At 39.9% G+C, this 21,828-nt stretch overlaps 1 protein-coding gene across 2 annotated transcripts in view; it reads right to left on the reverse strand.

Annotated features, from left to right (window-relative positions):
* Positions 1-232: 232 nt before the first annotated feature.
* Positions 233-21,828, reverse strand: part of ZDHHC3 (zDHHC palmitoyltransferase 3) — a 35,120-nt gene continuing 13,524 nt past the window's right edge. The window contains exons 4-7 of one of the 2 annotated variants that reach the window (XM_048838856.2): positions 17,419-17,515; positions 15,070-15,151; positions 10,405-10,535; positions 233-2,444 (exon numbers count right to left, since the gene is read on the reverse strand). In XM_048838856.2, the coding sequence (XP_048694813.1) occupies positions 2,205-2,444; positions 10,405-10,535; positions 15,070-15,151; positions 17,419-17,515 (550 nt within the window). In that variant the 3' untranslated portion in view covers positions 233-2,204. Of the gene's footprint in view, positions 2,445-5,838; positions 7,497-10,404; positions 10,536-15,069; positions 15,152-17,418; positions 17,516-21,828 lie in introns of those variants that run through there. The other variant, XM_048838857.1, reaches the window with a different exon arrangement.

A 21,828-nucleotide genomic window follows, 5' to 3' on the forward strand; every position in this document is an offset into this window, starting at 1 on the left:
TCTCTTCCGTCAGCATAGAGCAGCTGCACAAGTGCTCTTACAGCAGCACAGCTATATCAGTACGGTTGTGTTGCTGTAAGCTTGTAAGTGTGGACATGGCCTAAGGCTGAGAGGTTAAATGACTTACCTCAGGCCAAACACCAAGACAGAACTAGAATACATGAGTTAAAAGGTCCAGTCTTATTTTCCCTCCTTAAATGTTCCCTCCCCCCCCCCCCCACTAACTCCCCCATGTAGTTTCTTAAGTGTTCCTCTTCGCCCTCTTGCTTTGAAACACTGTTAGATAAAAGTGCACTTTGGGTGCAGAAGAGTGACAGTTGCTCACTTTACTATAGTCAGATACAACTACATCCTGAGCAGTTTACAGAAGAGATGTTCTGTTTGTTTCTGATGATAGAACAACAGCTTAGTATATAGAAGGACAGGTTTTCTTTTAAAGTAAGCTGTAGATATAGGAACAAACCTGATTCTTAATTCCTGTTGACTAGAGCACCTAGAAAAGTTTCAGATTTTCTCAATTTAAAAAGGGGGGGAGGGCACGCAATTTTTCTGAAATGTTTGCTCAAAAAGTTTTCCTGTTTTTCAACAAACTGCTTGTAGCCGCTGCCAGAGTCAGTGCATACTAACCCACATCAGATCATAAGGGGATTTATTTATTGTGACCCATGGCAGGGGACTGGAACAAAGACAGTCTCTTTTCAGTACTCCTGTGTGTCAAGTCATTACACACTAAGGCTGTGGGGTTTTGTTTTATTTTAAATTCTGAACATTTTTCAAATGAGGCTGGTTGGTACAGGTTCCACCTGGAACCTCTTTAATAAATAAAATCATCACCTACCTCTTACATCATAATGCCTTTCATCCATAGAGTTCTATGCTCTTCAGAGAGGAGGTAGGTTTCATTACCCTGTGTTAGAGAAACTGAGGCATTGAGAGGGGAAGCAACTTGCCCAAGGTCACCTGACAGGCCAGTGGCAGGGCCAAACTATGGCTTCCTTGGGTTCTATAGAATTAAATTGATGGTAGCTAAGGTATCTGTTTTTACAAGGAAAAGATGACCGAAAAAGACTATTAAAAAAAGGCTAAAATATTCCTAAAATAAACTTTTCTTCATTCATATTCATTAGCAATATAGAATCTGTGTAGGACAATGTCGTTTGATATAAAAGATTGTATTGGCCTCCTTTTAGGATGACTCATATAACTCATTTATGACTTTGCCACTCATGAGCTGTGTAACCTTTCCAACCCATGGTAATAAAACTTTTATATCTAGCATGTATTCTCATGTAAACATTTACTAACTATAAATGTGTAACTATCTAAAATATTCAATAGTGGTCACCTTTAAAAAGTCCACTTCTAACCAAGAATTGACAGCTGAATATTTTAAGATATTGACATTTAAGGCAATATTACAGCATGTCAGACACACTCTTTAATGGAAGCTACTGTAACTAAGCAGGTTTCCTCCTTAAAAACAATCCTGCTATTAACAGCAAATAGAATTTCATGACACACTGATAAAGACTTGATCTGACAGATTTACCATGCTGCCAAGATTCATGTATTCATCTGTTTTGTTTACTAAACAGTAGCAATATACCAGATTCACCTGTTATGTCTGCCAGTGAGTCAGTCACCATCACACTTAGGGCCTGATTCAAAGCCCATAGAAGTCAGTGGAATGGCTCCCGTTGTCTTGAATGGGCATTGGATCAGGCCTTCAAATAGAAGAATCTCAGGCAGTAGCTGGAGTTACTCTGGGCTAAATTTATCCCCAGCACAATTCCAGTGATGTCAATGGAGTTACACCAGGATGAATTTGCCCATCTGTGGATCTGCCCTGAACTTTAAGACAGCTGAAATCTGAACTGGGAACTTCCTGGGTTAAAGGCAGCATCAGCACCTAGTGAGCCAAAAAAGGAGTTACTCCTTGAACAAACAATTAGGAACTGTGCAAAGCTGGGCAGTTGCTCTTTGCTTAATAAAACCTTTCCAGTGGTGGAAATGGAGCTTATACGTTTTACATCATTGGTTGGGCAGTCAGTAGAGATTTGCATTGCTTCTACTAGTACTGCACCTGACTTCTGGACAAATATGTCCAGATGTTTTCTGCACCATGGTCCCTTAAAGCTAAATCTGGGGTGCGAACATTTAATAAAAACAGAGAGCCTTTGTTGACATTTTGGAGAGCATTTTGCTTATTCATTTAACACTTGGACAGCAACCTCTTGTTCCAAGAATTGCTCAAGAGCCTCTTCGGTCACTATTTCAGGTGGAGTGACTGCTGCCACCCCAGATGGTGGAGCCTTTTTGCAACTCAGGCCTGAAAAAGGATTGAACCAGCTCAGGGAGAAATTACCACCAAAAGCCAGTTTCATCGCTTCCCAGCTGCTGACTTTTTCCCAAGTAGGTGTCTGATTCTTAAGGCGCTCGATACCCTGTAGATGAAAAAGAAGAGATTTTTATCATTTATTACTGGCAATTATGCAGCGCCCATTACTATAGAGGGGGCATATGCATACATAATATCTATATCCATACTAATGATTGTGTCGTAATCTCCATTTAAGGCAGGGCAAAAATGTTTTGTTTTATACTTTACCGATTGAATCAAGTTTCCAAGTTTGGCGCGAGCACACACACAAATCTTCAGAGAACAACAATTTTCTATGTAATTCTTGCAGTAAAAGCTTCTTAATTTTTTGAGCACTCCCTAGTCGGCATAGAGCGGCTAAACAGGAGACTTTACAGTGGCGCAGCTGTACCGCTGTAAGCTCTCTAGTGTAGAGATAGCCTTGAATTGTGAGTTCTTTGCACCACAAACTGTCTTTTTGTTGTGTGTTTGTTTAGTGCCTATCACAACAGGGCCCTGGTCCATAAATGGGCAGCCTGGGCTTAGTGAAACAAATAAATCTAGAGTAAGAACTTCCTCCATCCTTAATTAAAAATATTGGGTCTTTATTAAAGATCTTCTCTCGGAATTCTGCTAAAGTTAAATAGGAACAGAGTCTAAGAATACTTTCCTCTCATTATTGTGATGTTATAATTCTACTGGTTCTCTAATTATCCATAGATTCTTTAAGGAGAACTTGGCTGAAAAATCATCCCAGGCTTTGCTTTTATCTGATCAGAGTGTAACCATCACTTTACAAGTAGGAGGCCTGATAAATAATTTGATATAGGTTTTCAGATAGTGGCAGTTGTAGTTTCAGAATAGAGATTTGGATTTGGTATAGGCAGGCAGGAGAGGAAGAGCACCATGCAGTTCTGTGCATTAAACTGGAACCTTTTTCACAGTTCATTTAGAGCAGTTTTCCATTTGTTCACACAAGTCCATAAGCCAGAATTTTAAAAAAGACTTTTGAGAATGCCCATAGCCTAAACAGCTTCCAGAAGGGATGAGGAACTGCGTGGCTTTGACAACATATTATACACTCTAACAGGAAACCCTTGCAAACGTAGGCACCATTACGATCATTGCTGCTTGGCGAGTATGGTGCTCAGCTTCTGTTCTTCTGTCAGGCAGTACTGGAGACAGGCAATATTCACACACACAAAAACAATGCCTTTCTAGCCCTGTTTAAAACTATTGCTTAGTTTCTCACAGGGACATGAACAAGTCTGCTTCTGAGTCCTGCAATTGCACTATTGGAGTGGTGAGCTTGAAGCACTTTTCATCTTAAAGCACAGAAGCAGGTTTAGGTTCTCTGCAGTTTGCTAGCCAACCCGGAAGCTATCTGCAGTTCGAAACAAACCATTACTATCCTCACTGCTGTTATTTTTAAGAACTAGTGCAAGTGTGTGTAACAGGAAGGGAAGAGATGGGAAACGAAGCTCTTTTTCTATTGCTTAAACTGATTCCCAAACAGCAGAGCCTATAGGCCTGGTTCACCATTGTGTTAATTCCTTTTTCACAGTTCTATGGTGAAGTGGAGTAACAGCGCTATAACTTTTGGGTAGCATTTTTTTAAATTTTAGATCCCATACATTATCTAGGAATTTAGGCTGTCATGTACACAAGCTCAACAGGAGGTTGTGCTAATTAGACAGAGTGCAGTTAATCAGATAATCCTGTTGTGCAGTACCCAGCAATCCATTTAACATGTATTCAGGACATGGAGATTGCGGACTATTAAAACTCTGTGTCCTGATCTAATATGGTGTCACCTGTGCTGCTGTCAGGACGGTCTAAAGAGATAGACTAGAGAGGGGATGGTTTAAGAAGGAAAAGTGTCTAAGACATGTAAAAAAAGACTCTAAAAAGAAGAGAAATAGTGATACAAAACTAGGAAAAAACAGCACCTTGCACAAAGCTTAGTTAGTAATATTCCAAAGTCATTGGTTCACGAGTACTCATTTAAAGTTAGTTCTCAAATGAAAACACAGGAAATGCTGCTTACCATTTGAATGCATGAGAAAGGCAGGAGAATTTCAAAAATAAAGTCAAGTAATGTATCACTTCTGGGAATTAAAAAAAAACGACTTACCTTGACACAATTTGGTAAGTCTGCCTCTCACACATTCAAATACTGAGCTGCATCTCACTGTACCTCCTTCTGGGAAGTATCAGTAAAATGACAGACCATTGGTCACTGTCAGATATACACAGTTCTGGAAATAGAGAAAACCACAGGTATTTCTAAAAGCTGTTTTGAAATTTCACTTAAAAGAAAAGTGTACTATATTAGAAAAAATATACAATGTAATATTTAAATTACTATATGTAATCACAGCAGTTATCCTCCAAATAACCATTGTCTGATAACATTTGGATTTGAGAGGAAAAAAAGTTTACCAAATGTAAAACCAATAAAATGTTCTGGCATTTTAGTTACTCATGTAAACTACCCTGTGGTATGTAAATATAATTGCTATAATGCATGAGAAAGGCAGACCACAAACGAACTAGAAACAAAAAGAAAAGGAGTACTTGTGGCACCTTAGAGACTAACCAATTTATTTGAGCATGAGCTTTCGTGAGCTACAGCTCACTTCATCGGATGCATACTGTGGAAACTAAGGTGCCACAAGTACTCCTTTTCTTTTTGCGAATATAGACTAACACGGCTGTTACTCTGAAACCTGAACTAGAAACAGTGGAATTTGCCAGTCAGAGAAATGTTAAAGGGTAAACTAATATAGCAAAAATACACGTTTTTTAATTTTCAGTTTTAATAATCTGGATTAACATACTGGATTGTGTTTTTAAAATGTTACAGGACCAGAGTGTAGGCAGGTGTAAATCAGTATAGCTCCATGCTCTCACTGGCTAAGCCAATTTATATCAGCTGAGGCCCATGATTTTTAACCAGACAGCATCACTCATTAAATCCTCTATCATACCACAAATTAGAATTAAAGAGGTAAACATATTCTGGGGTTTTCAAACACACACACGAGAATGGCTTTCCCAGTAGAGACTGATAATAAAGAAAAATAAAAAAAGTCTTTCTGGTCCTGTAACTGTCCCTTAAGAACTGTGTGCATGCTAAAGGCATCTTTCTTCCACCAATGTCTCCTGTTGAAGCATACAATGAGGTCATAGAAGCCTCTGTGTGCATTCCTAGAGCAACAGATTGAGATATATGAACACACTACTGTGGATTTACTCCTCAGCAAGCAGGAGAAAAATATGGGGTCTGGATGTAGTAAATGTAGTTAACCTTTAGGTGGTTAAATAGCTAACAGTGCATTACTGATTAACTACTTTTTAATCTTAAAAACTGGAGCACCAAAGTTATTTCACCTTCATGCTTCTCCCAGCTTGGCTGCAGATGAAAATTTAAAGACATTTAAATTGTGCAAACATTTAGAGTAGGAAAGGAGCAGAAACAGTTTTTGGAAAAGTTTTATTGCATTTGTTTTCCATATGGAAGCATTGACAGAATTGAAAAGATGCAGCATTCACATTACTTTCAAAGTGAGACAGATCCATTAGCCTTTTCCTCCCTGTACTTCCCTCCCTCCGCCCCCATGGCTTCGATTCAGCCTAATAGGTCATTTTACAAAATAAAAGTGTTTTTAAAAAAAGGAAAGGTTACACCAGAATCTATGGATACAACTTATTTACACTTTTCCTTTATGATTGATTGATGGGTCCCACTGGCACTATGCTAACTGCCCCTTTTCAAAATGATCCAGAATATAATAAAATTCCTGTCCAGATACAAAAACATTAGTTTCAGTCACATAAGATTTGGTTTTACCTGAATTTGTTTTTGATGGAATGCCCTCTGTCCCTCTGTCAACCGTTTACAGCACAGAGGTTACTATTCACACAGTCATGACAGTAGGCATGCATACTCCTTAACACTGACATTTCCCAATTTAAAATATTTATACGTATGAACATAAGAAGAGATTTTCAAAGTTGTAAAGATGGGTAGTCCTAAGAACAGAAAATTAATTCTCAGGTAGACCTACACAAACCATCAGTGCTAAGCTTTTATGGCAAATTGTCATGTTCTACATGTTAACACTGTTGAGTAGGCATCACTTCAACAGCTTGTTTATCAAAGACAGACATATAGAAACAAGATGATCTTAAGAGTTTTAAAATGAAATTTCTTTTTTCCTCTAAGTGTAAGGCATTTAATTGAGAAAGTCTTCCACCAAAGCGGCCATATTTTCCCTAGAGGGGCAACATTACCTGCTTACAAGGGAGGGAGCAGACAAAATAATGCCAGAAAGACGGAATCAATTTTGTCTCTGGAAACAAAAAAGGTGGTATTGGCAACATTTGTTTTAAATACTTTAACTGCATGTGACCACAGTATTCATTGGCTCTCGCATAGCATCCCACCCTCGTCTTCCACCTTTCAGTGTTCAATAAGCCAAGTATCTATTTCCCAGCTGAAGTCCTCTCTTACGAAAGAAACTCACTGCCCAGTCAGAGCTGTACACACCATTAGCAGGTCTGAAGAGATCTGTGTAGGAATGTGGCACCGTTGGCACTTACACAGATATCCTCGCAGTCTAGAGACAGCAGGACAGTCTACTGAGTTAGCAGAGACAGGAACAACAGAGAAAGAGGGTCTCCTTCACATTAGTTATGCCATACCAGAAAGCAGATAGAAACAAAGGCAAGTAAAGTTAACAAGTTTAAAAAAACACAGGGAAAAGAAGATGCTTCAGCCACCAGAGACATAGTATTATCTAAAATTGCCGAACACAGGGCTTTTTTTCTTTTTTTTTCTCTGCAATGAACAGCCTTTAACAGACATAAAAAGAGTTTCTGTTTTCCATTTTGTTCTAAACATTCATATAAAAATTATATAACAGTAGTGCTGAAATGTGGTTTTATTTTAGTGGAAATTCTGGTCAAGAATTCTTCAGACCACATACTGGTAGGGGTCTGCCTTTCCTTGGTCTGGAGTAGCGAATGGGCTAAGCCATGCTATAGAGAACGGATGGCCAAATACTGCTTTCATGTTCATCCATTTTGTTTTTTTAGCCCATCTTCTCTCTTCCTTTTTCAATTGTTCTATTCCCTGAAAACAGAAATATCACACTTTCAGTCAAGCACTTAATTGCTGTGGTTCTGCTTTCAGGAAAAGGATCTCTCAATTACCCCTTATTGCATGGATGGAGTAAGAAAATACAAAATTTACCTATAGAGAGCCTTTCCTTTAAAAAAGGATAGGAAATATTCCTTGGAAAACAAAATTGCCATTTTTGATCACATTTAAAAATATGCTCAAACCTCTTAAAAAATACCCTACAATTGTTACATATGTCAATTTTAAAACAGAATTACAACATGTACTTTCATTGGATGAAAGCATTCCATATGCCTATGTTGGATAAGGGAAAGTTTTATATGAACCCATTTATATATTTGCAGACAAAAAAAACCCAAGAGAATCCCTATAATGCTCCCAGATTCACCATGCAAGTTCAGGAAATGTCCTCTGTTCAGCAGGGCTGAATGTACCCAGTGCCTCTTAAAACTGCTGCCAAAACATGCATGGGCAGACAGCAGGGAGAAAGTTAAATAAGTATACTGAATGAAGAGAAAAAAATTGATATTGGTTTAGTAAAGATTAGAGGGAGAGCAAAAATAAGCTTTCAAGCAATCAGTTGAAACAGTCCTTAATCAATCACGTAAAAAAATCCTTATAATATTTGCAATCCATAAAATAAATTAGGTCTTAAGCATACAGCTCTTGTTGCTATAAATGCATTGTTTGGTTTGAGTAGAGAATTATAATCCTTGATTCCAGCTATCTGTAATGGGCAGACCATTTCAGTCTTTAATTTAGAGCCTTTTTGCAAAATCCTCTTCTTCCTGTCTATTGTTAATAAATGGATCCCCTGCACTGCAGCTCAGTGCACTGTAGAACAAGTGTGAGTCTTCAACTCCCAGTCCTGGAAGTTATGTGCAAGCAGGAGTATGGGCAGCTCCAAAGAGGGAATAAGCACTTTGCCCTGCTCACTGGTGATGCCATCTCCATAGGTAACACAAGGAGCAAAATTTCAGGCTCTGTCAGAAACTGATCTAGCCCTCTTCTAGCAGAGGAGAATCACCACTGTGGGGTATATATGAGAGGGTGGGGTGAGGATGGGAGATTCTCAGAGCTCAAGTCTGCATTGGAGGAAACCTACTCCAGCCCAACAAAATGCAAGGTGAAAGAAGAAGTAAAAAAGACCACATTTAATAGCATTTCTTTTCAAAGTGTTCCTCAACATAAGAATCACATGCCAGATAGACGCAACCTTGGTGCTAACAAATGATGTGTAACACAGGTGACATAGAAGGAAGTTGTAAAAGAATAAAAGCCCTCCCCCTGCCTTTAAAAACCTCAGGACCCTATATTCAGGAACCTATATCCATATGTACATAAACAATATAAGTGACTATTTCTAAAGATGCCCAGCGTGTGTGAAAATCAGGGCACTTATTTAAAGTGCCTAGCTTTAGGCACCCATTCAGTAATGACTTTAGAGACACCACCATTAATTTATGTAAGCTGATAAATTTTGTCTTGGTAGGAGCCAGTTGTTCAGCAATATACTCTCCTGGGACCCTACTCAGCAGAAAATATCTGCAACTTTCCCTGGAACAAAGTCGACCTGAATGCAAGTATCATGAAGCTAGCTAGGGAATGAAGAGCTGAGAGAAGCAGACTGCTCTCACATGGTTCTGAATGCCGGATTCTAACTTTGTTTAAACTCTCCATAGACTTGCCCACTAAACACAGGGATTCCCATACTGTCAGCTGCGGGCCACTGACAGTCCCGGGCGGTCTGCCATGGGTGGAGTTTGGGAGGGCATTGCCCCGCAAACTGTATACGTTGATGGAGTGGTGGCCAGTGATGGCACCTGCCCAGGGCCGGAAGAGCCCAGTGCTGCCGGTGGATGGCAGAAGGTGAAGAGGAGCCACCAGGCAATGGGCAGAGGGTGCAGAGAAGAGGCCGGCTCTGAGAAGTAATCGGTGGGTTCCGTCACTGTTGGGCCCCTTGGAGAATCAGGCCTTCACCCTCTCCTCCGCCCCCGGGACTGGGGCTTGGCAGTGCTGCTCTGTTCCCACCTGGACAATGCCGTGATCGGGACAGTCAGATAATGGCTGGGCCCAGCCTGAGTTCTTGCCTATGCCTGAGATTGGCGGCCCCCAAGCCCTTCCCTTGTTTCTGGGCAAGGGGTGCCTGTGAGGCACGCCAGGGTGTTGGGTGGGTGACAGGGCTGCCAGGTGACAAGCTCAAGGCACTCAGTAGGCTGCTGAAGTGGAGGGTGTCAGCAGGGGCTGGCTGTGGCCCCTTCACCCTCTTGCTGACCCTGGTCCCTGCTGAGGCGAGGGACCCCGCAGTGCCCCTCTCTCTGTCAGACACGTGTTGACAGAGGGCCGCAGTGCCCATTGCAGCTGCCCAGGTGGGCCTCAGGGGGAAAAAGTTGGGAAACCCTAAGACACTCAGTTGTGCACTAAGACACTCAGTTGTGGCCCCTTTAAGGTTATCACTTCCCCCAACCTACCCAATTAGGTTACCTAAGGAAGATCTTGGACTTCTGTTAAGCTATGACAGACACTCTGAGCATGACTGGTGAAGTCTGATACCATTCTCAAGGGTAAAAGTACTATTATAAGTCAGGGACTTCACCTTTGAAGAAGAGGAGGGCAGGATGCAGTGCTGAATAAGGGACTCCACTGTCTCTGTGTAACCTCCACATTGTTGCCTTACGCTGGTTAAGATAAAAATATCACTCACTGTTGCTGTAGTTGCAATATCCTCACACTACTCAACTTCTTATGCTAGCCATCTAGAGTGAACTCAGCCACTGTGCAGGCTTAGTTTATTTTATATCAGCCTCAGAAGATCCAACGCATGCTAGAGCAGTGAAAGAGAACCACATGACATTTCATAGATCTTACAACTGTGAGCGCACGACCATGGAGAACTCACCGTTTCGTCAGTGCAGATGGAGTGTACCTGGGTCCCAAACATTACAGATGTGAAGATAAGAAACAAGAGAGCCTCAAAACACAAGAGGATAAGAAGGATCACTGTAGTTGGTGGAGAGAAGGAGCTGCATTCTGTGAAAGCATGACAAAACAATGAATACTCAAAAATATGGGACTAGGGAACAGAACCCACATGTAAAACTACAAACACGTGTTACTAAGCAGTAAATTCTGCCACTGATATTACATATCAGGTTATCTCAAGTTCTCAACAGTTAGTCAAACAAAATTCTCCTATCAAAATAAGAAACTGACATGACTTCCATAATCAGAGGCCTACAGAAAGGGTATGTGATTCCCAAGGAAGTGAGATACCGAGATAATTAGTACTGTTAATTTGAAGAAAAAGAAACTTGTGCTGTGATATGTATGGCATGCAATTTTCTTTTCCAGCTAAGCCCCCCTCGAGTGCTCTCACCTGGACCCCACCACTTGCACATTCTATCCGTAGAGTTTTTACTAATTTTCTCTATGATTAAATCCATTAGGAAGGGGCACCTCAAGTTGATGCTCAGGACACAGAGGAAACCAGAGAAGATTACTTCAGTAGCACCAATTGTCCATTATAAAAAGCATAGCATGTTCCTTTCATAACTGACTTTTGAAGACCGAGAAAGACTATATATTCTTGGTTCTCTCAAACCCATCCCCTTTTTCCCATAAGGTTTATCTATACTGAAATGTCCCTGCAAGGTTAAGCAGGGTTTAAAAGAATAGCTGTGAAAGTCTTATGACTGGAATATTGGTATAGAGGGATATAGCTTATTCAGGAAGAACCGACAAGAGAAACAGGGAGGAGGTATTGCATTATGTATCAAGAATATATACACCTGTTCTGAGGTCCACAAGGAGGTGAGAGGCAGAAAGTCTCTAGGTAAAGATAAAAGGGATAAAAAAGTAGGAGTGATGTCACGGTAGGGGTCTACTATAGACCTCCAAATCGGGAAGACAAGATCGATGAGGCATTTCCTGAACAAACAACAGAAATATCCAAAACACAAGACCTTGTAGTAATGGGGGACTTTAACTACCCAGACACCTGTTGGGAAAGTAATACAGCAAAACACAACATTTCCTATAATTCTTGGAGTGTACTGGAGACAAAGTTTCAGAAAGTGGAGGAAGTAACCAGGGGAGGGAGGGAACAACCATTTTAGATTGATTCTGACAGGAAGAAACTGGTAACTAATCTGAATGTGGAAGGCAATTTGGGTAAAAGTGATCATGAAATGATAGCCTTTATGATTCTAAGGAAAGGAAGGAGTGAGTGAGAGGAGCAAAATGAGGAGAATGGACTTCAAAAAAGCAGACTTTAACAAACTCAGAGAAGTGGTATATAAGGTCCCATGGGGGAAAAAAATCTAAGGGGAAAAAGTAGTTCAGAAGAGCTGACAGTTTCTCAAGGAGACATTATTAAAGGTGCAACTGCAAACTATCCTGATGCAAAGGAAAGACAGGAAGAATAGTAAGAAGCCAATATAGTTCCATCAGGAGCTCTTTAATGACCTTGAAATCAAAAAGGAATCCTACAAAAAGTGGAAACATGGACTAATTGCTAAGAAGAAGTACAAAAGAACAGCATAAGAATGTAGGGACAAAATCAGAAAGTCTAAAGGCACAAAATGAGTTACACCTAGTTAGGGACATAAAAGGCAAAGAAAAAGAGGTTCTTTAAATACATTAGGAGCAAGAGAAAAAATGAAGGAAAGTGTAGGTCCCCTATTTAGCAGGGAAGGAGAGCTAATAACTGATGACACCAAGAAGGCAGAGGTGTTTAATGCCTATTTTGCTTCAGTCTTCACTAAATAGGGCAATGATGAGCAACAAGAGGAAGGAATGCAAGCCAAGTAGGGAAAGAAAGGGTTAAAAGAAGATTTAGATAAGTTAGTTGTACTCAAGTCAGCAGGCCCTGGTGAAATTCATCCTAGCATACTTAAGGAACTAGCTGAAGCAATCTTGGAACTATTAGCAATTATCTTTGAGAACTCATGGAGGTTGGGTGAGATCCCAGAGACCTGGAGAAGGGCAAAACATAGCACCTATCTTTAAAAGGGGAACAATGAGGACCAGGGGGGAATTATAGACCAGTCATCCTAACTTCGATACCTGGACAGATATTGGAACAAATTATTAAACATTCGATTTGTGAACACCCGGAGGATAACAGGGTTATAAGGAATAGCCAGTATGGATTTGTCAAGAACAAGTCATGCCAGACTAACCTAATTTCCTTCTTTGACAGGGTTTCTAGCCTAATGGATGAAGGGAAGTTGTAGACATGATATCCTGATTTTAGTAAGTCTTTGATATAGTCCCACATGACATTCTCATAGGCAAACTAGGGAAATGCAGTCTACATTAAATTACTATAGAGGTGGGTGCACAACAGGTTGAGACACCGTACTCAAAGAATAGTTATCAATGGTCTGATATCAAACTGGGAGGACATATTTAGTGGGGTCCCGCAGGGGTCAGTCCTGGATCTGGTATTATTCAATATTTTGATAATGGAGGAATGTAGGCTTATAACATTTGAGGAAGATAAACTGGGAGGGGTTACAAGCACATTGCAGGACTGGATTAGTGTGTCCAGTTCTGGGCATTACACTATAGGAAAGATATGGATAAACTGGAGAGAATCCAGAGAAAAGCAACAAAATTGATAAAAGATTTAGAAAACCTGATCTATGAGGAAAGATTTTAAAAAACTGGGCATGTTTAGTCTTGAGAAAAGAAGACAAAGAGGGGACCAGATAGTCTTCAAATATGCTAGGGCCATTATAAAGAAGGAGAACAATTGTTCTCCATGTCCACTGAAGGTAGAACAAGAAGAAAAGGGCTTACTTTTCAGCAAAGGAGATTTAGATTAGATATTAGGAAAAACCTTCTAATTATAAGTGTAATTAAGCTCTGGTATATGCTTCCAAGGAAGGATGTGGAATCCCCATCACTGGAGGGTTTTAAGAACAGGTTGGACAAACACCTGTCAGGGATGGTCTAGATCAGTAATTCTCAACTTTTGTACTGGTGACCCCTTTCACATAGTAAGCCTCCGAGTGTGACCCCCCTTATAAATTAAAAACACTTTTTTATATATTTAACCCCATTATAAATGCTGGATGCAAAGCAGGGTTTGGGTTGGAGGCGAACAGCTCGTGACCCCCCATGTAATAACCTCATGACCCCCTCAGTGGTCCCGACCCCCAGTTTGAGAATCCCTGGTCTAGATTTATTTGGTCCTGCCTCAGTGCAGGAGACTGGACCTGATGACCTCCTAAGGTCTCTTCCAGCCCTGCATTTCTGTGAGTCTAGGAAAGTGAGGGGGAAATAAGAAAAAAGAAAAATGATACAAACAATATTTAATTACTAGCTTATGAATTAATTCTAATATATTCTCAATTCTGTGAAATCAAATACTGAGAACTGCTTAAAAACAGTTCTTTTCCCACAAGTACACCAACTGCAGATATTGCCGTGACCAAGGATTCTAAATTTTACCAGACACCTAATACCCAGAGGCCAATACAGAAAAGATGAGGACCCCATCAATAGGGTCCAGGGTCAGCAGTAACTACAGAAACTCAGATGCACCCCCCAGCTGCTTTCTGCCAGGGTCCTGCCCCTGAATCCTGCTCAGCAATTCCATACCTGAAAAAGAGAAGCAGCTCGCTTTTCATTAGCTCTCTAGAGCCTGATTATTTTGGAGAGGGAAAGGAACCCTCCTTTATTTTACCACTCCCACAGCCTCCTTCTGCCCACTGTGGGCAGCTGCAGATTTTATCAGTTTAACTCTGTGCCTGCCTGGCAAAGTTATGAGCTGCAAGCTTGCAATACATTAGTTCCCATTTGTAAGGTTTTCTTCACAGTTCTAATGACTAAAATTGTAATTATTTCAAAGTGAAAACTTAAATCCTGCAAAAATTGAAACTCATCCTCCTGCATGCAAATACATGCACATACACCCACCCACCTCTAAGATAAACTTTTCTACTTGGTATTGGCAAGTGGATTGATCAAGCCCTGGCTCTTTTTAAAAATAAATCAATCTACCTAACTACTGTGGATTAAACCTGATGGTTTAAAGCAGCTTTGTAAAATTCTACTCATTGACTTTTCCAGCATGAGGTGTTTTTAGGTTTTGGAGGGCAGGGAGAGTTGTCTGAACATGTGAGAGTGCATTTTTGCGTCTGAGCTGATCAGTTTTCTCAACAGTTTTGCAGGGCTGGTTTCTATTATGTGATTGTAAAAGAGCCCATGCATTCTCCCCATCTCACTTTACCATGCAGGAATTATCAGTGATACATTCATGTATACACTAATCTTTTCCTATGTACTGAGATAGAGCCTTAATATTCTATCTGTTCTCCAGGTTATGTATGGTGTGTGTTTAAATAGGACTTAACCCTTCAGGACAGAAAATTCCTAACAGGATAGGTGGAATTTTAAAACTCCAGGAATGGTCACAAAAATAAAAAGTAGCTCATAACATTAACAGCATTCTCTGGCAACAAGCAGTAAAAAAAGCTGCCTTTCCCCTAAACTATATCACAATGCTGTCTCTACAGGTTAATTTGGTATTTGAAAGGAATACTGTGTCAATACTCACTTGTCCAGTCTTCTTCAAAGCAATACAGGAAGTGAAATCCCACCATGATTAGGGCATGCATGGAAATTAGTGCTATATACATCTGAAACAACAAGGTATTTAAAATATTTTTAAGAATAGCTGTAAAAGCTGCTTATACACATATGTCCAAATAAACTACATTAAAAATGTTAAGGCTGCAAAGTCGAGCACTCAAAAATTAGGAAATGCCAAAACTAAGGTAGACAATCTTAATTTGGCCCCCTTGTGCATATGCATTCTGATACAATCTTGTTATATGATAACAACACCTCGCCCTTATATAGCACTTTTCATCAGTAGATCTTTACTGCTTTACAAAGGAGGTCAGTATCATCATTCCTATATCACAGATAGGGAAACTGAGACAGAAAGATTTAGAGACTTGCCCAAGGTTACCCAGCAGGACAACAGCAGAGCTGGGAACAGAACCCAGAGTTCCTGAATTCCAGTTCAGCTATCTATCCACAAGGCCATGTTGCCTATCATATACTATTTGTAGTCTCTACTGATAATATGTAAAATGAGATTTTTAGAGGCTCATAACTTGGCCAAATTTGGCCTGATTTTCAGGGGGGACAGCAAAAGGCACATCCCTGATACCAGGACAACACTGCCAAATTTCAAGTCGCTGTTCCAAAGCATGGAAGTGCTAGGGCTTTTCAATGTAACAGTTGTAAGTTTTTGTTTGCTGGGTTTTTGATTTTATTTTTACTATTGGCACAATGTGTTTTTCCTTGATCTCATTCTGAAAAATAGCTGAACCATTTTCACGGAAATTTAAAAATTAAATAAATAAATATCAACATGAGGCAGACACTTAGCATGGAAAATTTTAAATTGTTAACTACGGGCATTGCTACCCCCACCACTTACAACATACACACATGTACGTAGGAAGGTTTTCATTGTAGTGGTACAGAATGAGACAAATACCAACGAATTAGGGAACATAATATCTTCCAAATGAGGTGCAAGTGAAAGACAGTGGAAAAATATTTTTCTTTTGACACTTTTATGTGCTACCATCCTTCCACCTCTTGAGCCCTTAAAAAGAGCTTAATAGAAAAACTTGTTTAATCTTTTCCTCAGACAGATTAGGTGTTTAATATGGTCCACTTTGAAATACAGACTTGTCAAATTTAACTGAAACTGAAATCCAACATCCCACATTTGGGATGAACCAGCTAGGAATGGTATTCCAATCTGGTTATTGAAAGGAGAGATTCATTTACATTTCCCTTTTAAGATACTACAGGCTTAATCAGATGGAGGAGAAGAGACTAGTCCAGTGGAAAAGTACCCGGCATAAATATTTTCATGTTTTCTCAACTAAACTAGGTATTGTGCCTCAAAAAGAAAGCTAACTAGCTGTGCCTCTGGCAATATCAGAATACACCATAAAGTGAAAAGCAAATTAAAGGGTTCATACATTTATTTTCAATTCTTACTTCAAGCCTGACTGAAGACTTGCACCTATTTCCTAATATCATAACAGACCATCTTCCACCCAGAGACTTACCATAAAAGATTACTGATAAAATGGAACAACACTAAAAGTCAATTGTGCAGCTGTAATATTCTCTTGACATGAATTTTTTGGGTGAAATCCTGGGATTTTTGTCGTTGACTTCAATAAAGCCCAGATTTCACTGTTTACATGGAAAATATGGTAATTAAGTTTGCACTCCCATGCTTTTTCTCTATATACAGTAGATACAGGACACAGTCCGTCAGAAAATCAGAAGCATTTCTGCCTGATTTTTGAGTGCCAACATTGGCTACTTACAAGTAGAACCCTTGTAATCCTTGCCAAAAAAATGAGGTTTCTCTCCACCCTCGCAGCAAAGAGGTAACAGCAGATGCAATAATGAGGCACAATATTATTATTATTTGTATTACTGTAGCATCTCAAAGCCCTACTCATGGACCTGAACTCTATTGTGCAAAGTGCTGCATAAATAAAATATCAATACAGAACAAAAAGTCAGCCCCTCCCCCAAAGAGCTGATTGAGACTTCATTATTATTACTGTGGAGGATTTTGTGAGGTATATTTACTGCTACACTATGAATTATACTAACCAATACTACACAAATTGACAAAATAAATAGCAAAGTACATTTTGTGATGACTTATTCCTGCTCTTTTATAATATTTTCTCCCTAATTATTTAAATTTTGCTAATTTGTAACATATTTCCCAGTTTGGTTATACTAAGATAAAAACAAACAAACAAACAAAAACCTATCTTCACAGCCATTTAACAGTCATGCTTGGAATTTCATTGTCTCTGCTTGGACAGAAAAATTTACTCAATAAACAACTTACTGTAAACAGTACAAAGTACTTCTGGTTATTCTCTCCTACACAGTTATTAACCCATGGACAGTGATGATCCATTTTCCGAATACACCTCTTGCAAACACTGCAATAAAGAATATCTTTATAGTTTGTGGTTTTCAGAAAATACAGCAAGAGTACAAAGAAAATATTGGGCACCTGGAGACACACACACACATACACGTACGTACGTACGTACGTACGTTAATTTGGCTACTTCTGTTCAAAATTGTCAATCAACCTATGGTCCCAAATTGCAGTCGTACAAAAAGTAGATGTCAAATCACAACAAAGTAACGTTATAATTAATGGTTCCACTAATATACAGAGATTGAACATTATATATTATATTTAAGCAAATGAAATGAAATTGATTTAAATCTAGTCTAGGTTTGACCGCTGGGCTCTGTGAGAGTTTCAGTGTAGTAGAATAAAAAATAAAATCATAGGATACTGCAATGGATAAACTTCTCAGAATAACCTTAGGTACAATTTCAGTAATTTGTTACAATTTATTAAAATTTACTCTGACAGGAGCTTTGTTGAAAAAAAATGGAAAATTCAAATTAATTTTTCAGAAAAATACCTGGCAATGAAGTCAATCAGGCACTGGATTAATTTACCAGTGCCTTTCACTGAGACACCATCACCACAATTAAAAAATTAGATTTTAAGCACTCAGCAAAAGTGGGCAGAAGCACTCAAGTGTATGTAACAATTCTAATTACAAATTCTAAAAAATAAAAGTCCTGCAAATGCATATTGTGCTTAGGAGTCAAACAATCAAAGATGATTAATTCATTGTAATGTTAGTATCTCTTAGCTTACTAGTCACTGCTGCTTCACTGGCATTTTAAATCTCCAACTAACATCATAAAAGGCTTTTTACTCTTCTATCATCTGATAAAGCAGTGAAGAAAGCCAGTCCCCCTGGTACTAAAAAATGCACAAAAAAATATGAAAACCAAATATGAAAACCAGGAATATGTGGATTCAAAACAACCCTCACAGGATTTAAACAGAGAAATGGAGGGTTCTGCTTATTATATTTTTCTTATTATAAAGTTAAACTGTTTGACCTTAAAGAAAAAACTCAAACTCTTAAAGAAACTAATTACAAGAATGCACTGACAATAAAAATAAAACAAAAAAAAAGTTAATAAATATTAACATCCTTATTTTGAAACAGTCGCGTATTTATTACAGATCCTGGAAGGAAGCAGTCCCCAAAGGCAAGAAACAGAATTCCCAAGATGCAGATAAACAATTAAGATCTTGAACGTCAGACTGTGCAGGCTCAGGACCAGCAGGCTTTGCAGGACTGGGACGTAAGATTTTTTTTCTCTTCAAGCAGACAAAAAGTTACTCAGGTCAATATTTGCTCCCAGATTCAGTAGTCATCACTAACACAAGAAGCTTTGTATTGCAGGAAGAAGCTTAAAATTATTGTGATTTTAAAGCATGCATATTTAAAAGGGCACCCTAACTTAAAAACAGAATTAGTTGCTTTAAAATTGTCCTTTTGATAACACACCATCTATGGTGACTAAGATAGAAAAACTATTGTTTTCTGTCAGTTTATTAGGTGTGCACGTGCACCTTTGGGTATAATCAGTCTTGCCGTCTTATTGTTTGTCAGTTTCATGTCCTGTCTCATGCACTATTCTGCCAGTAGCTCACATGCACATTCTTCCCATCTCTGCAAGAGTGACACAGCAGTAGAGACTGTCCTGTGTATAAGTCCAGGGCTAGAGAGGCTCTCCTCTTCCCTGGACCTCTGGCTATGGCCCCAAGGAAGACTATTTTTTACTCCCCAAACCTCTGCAGGGGGCAAAAGAGCACTATCAGAAAGAGGTAGGGAACAAGGCATGCCCAGCAGTACCTTCATTAATGAACTCCCATGTGGGTGCAGGAGAGCACAAGGAGAGTAAGGGAAGCCTCTTTCTTTCCCTACACCCATTCACAGAGCTAGGGAATACCAGGAGACATAGCGAGGGAGCAAGTCGTCCTCTTTGTTATCCCTTGGATCCATTTATGAGCCAGAGGGCATACCACAGGAGGAACGGGTACCCTTTCCCCAGGCTGCTCCACAAGATCTTGGAGATAGAGAAGATGACTAGCTGGGAAGTAGGTATCTACCACCTACTCTCTGCAGCACTCGGGGGAAGCCAGGAGACATTGGGTTGAGAGAAGAGGGGGCAGGAGTCCCCTCCAGAGGGATGACGTGGAGCAGCCAGGCCAAGGGGGGACAGAGACTGTAGCCCACACAGGAGTCCTGAGGAGTAGGGATGGGAGGCAGCAAGGGGCTGGAGCTATGACATCACCTGCAGGAGCCAATGGTGGGACAGGGTGAGAACTGGAGCTGGAGTAACTTCCAGGAGCTGAGACTAGGGCAAGGCAGGGAGTTGGGAAGCAGCAAAGACCCTCCACCCTCAGATGCTTCCAGGGGGCTAGATGGCAGAGACAGGGCCAAAAGGTTAGTAGGGATCACCCTGCTTCCTTCCCAGGGGCACAGCCAGAAACTCAGGGCCAGAAGGAGCAGTTAGTTGGGTGCAGCTCCCTCATACAAGCATGTGAACAGCAGGAACTCTCATGCACATGGCAACCAACACCCTCTGCTGTGCATGCGTATGTTCCTGCTGTGAGAAACACCCACACACAGAACAGCGAATTATTTATTTTAAAGGATTCCCATGGACCTCAATGGGCATTGGAGATGGCCTGAGAACTAGCGACGTAAAATGTTAACCAGTTAACCAGTAAGCATTAGTCTTACCGGTTAACCCACCTTAACTGTTAACCCCGGGTTAACATTTTACATCCCTAGGTAGCAGAAGAGGGTTGTTGTTAATGGTAGCTATAGCTCCCCCAAATCTAAAAAGACAGATGGCTACACAAAGCAGCCTAACCCCCCAGAAAGTAACTGCAGTCCCTTCATGCAAATCCTCGAATACACGGGGGGGGGGGGGGTAGGGGGAATGACAACGCTCACACAGATCACTTAACTACCCACTGAAACAAAGTTTTTCTATTTTATACTAAAAAAAAGAATCATTAGAAATTAGTGACCTAAGTAACTGTTTTAATACTAAAAGCTTATTGTGAATAGCTCCCCCAAGGATATTTGTCATATCAAAAAAGAGAGGGAATGGGGGGGGAGCCCCGACTCCCCACCACATGCATAATTTAGGTCCCATAATTTTTGTTTGTCCTTTGTAAATCAAAATATGGAAATCTGAAATTAAATTACCTATTTAAAGCAAGTTTTAAAATTAATTTAGTAGTAATAAAAGGGCTAATTAAAGCCAAAGTCACAAATGCCATCAGGTCCGTGAATGAAGATACAAGTGTTTTGAGACATGTCACTTTTTATGGATTTACACACATTTTGATTTCTGCCTTCTATGACTTTTTATTTATATGTCCTCTCTGGGTCTTTCCCCTCAGTTCGCTCTCTTTCACTCATTCTCTACCTGTTTCATTCCCACATACCCATACCATACTTCACTGATTATCCCGACAACAGAGGACCCAGTGGCAGACTATCAAAGTAAGATGTAATACAGTAAGAGCTATATCAACCTTCTGCAGTCTTGCTGCTTATAACTGCAACTATAACTTTCATGCGCTCACCGCTGAGCTGTGTGCAACAGCTTTCCCTGTATTTATACACCACTCTCCCAGAAAACATACTTTCCTTTAACTAATATTATATTTCATATCTGTGAAAAAGTGATTTAAAAATAATTAAGATATGTTTATGCCTTTTAAAACTCCACACTTGTAACAGACAAGTGACTGACATGCTTGGAGAAATTTGGTCCACAAATAAACAATGACAAAGAAAGTACTGTGCACGACTCACATGTCATTTTCAATTGCTTTTAACCACTGGTGAATAATTTTGGTTCAAATGTGTCTGTGACCCAGGGATCTCTTTCAACCAGACAGGAGTACATAAGGGTTAGAGGGATCTCCTGGGTCTGGTATCTACATACAAGTCTGACAAAGAATGTAATGTAAGGTCTCTAAAGAAAGCCAAGTCATCATAATCACTGACTGATGTATGTACAGAAAATATTTGAAGAGTTATGTATATATGCTTAAAAATATATGTTCTATATGTCATAAGAATGGCTATACTGGTTCAAACCAATGCTCCGTCTAGCCCAGTATCCTGTCATTTGACAGTGACTGTTACATAAGAATGAAAAAAGGCCATACTGGGTCAGACCAAAGGTCTACCTAGCCCAGTATCCTGTCTTCCGACAGTGACCAGTGCCAGGTGCCCCAGAGGGAATGAACAGAACAGGTAATCATCAAGTGATCCGTTCCATGTCGCTCATTCCCAGTCTCTGGCAAACAGAGGCTAGGGCCACCATCCCTGTGAACCCTGGC

The sequence above is a fragment of the Caretta caretta genome, chromosome 2 (assembly GCF_965140235.1).
Source record: "Caretta caretta isolate rCarCar2 chromosome 2, rCarCar1.hap1, whole genome shotgun sequence".
Taxonomy (NCBI): domain Eukaryota; kingdom Metazoa; phylum Chordata; order Testudines; family Cheloniidae; genus Caretta; species Caretta caretta.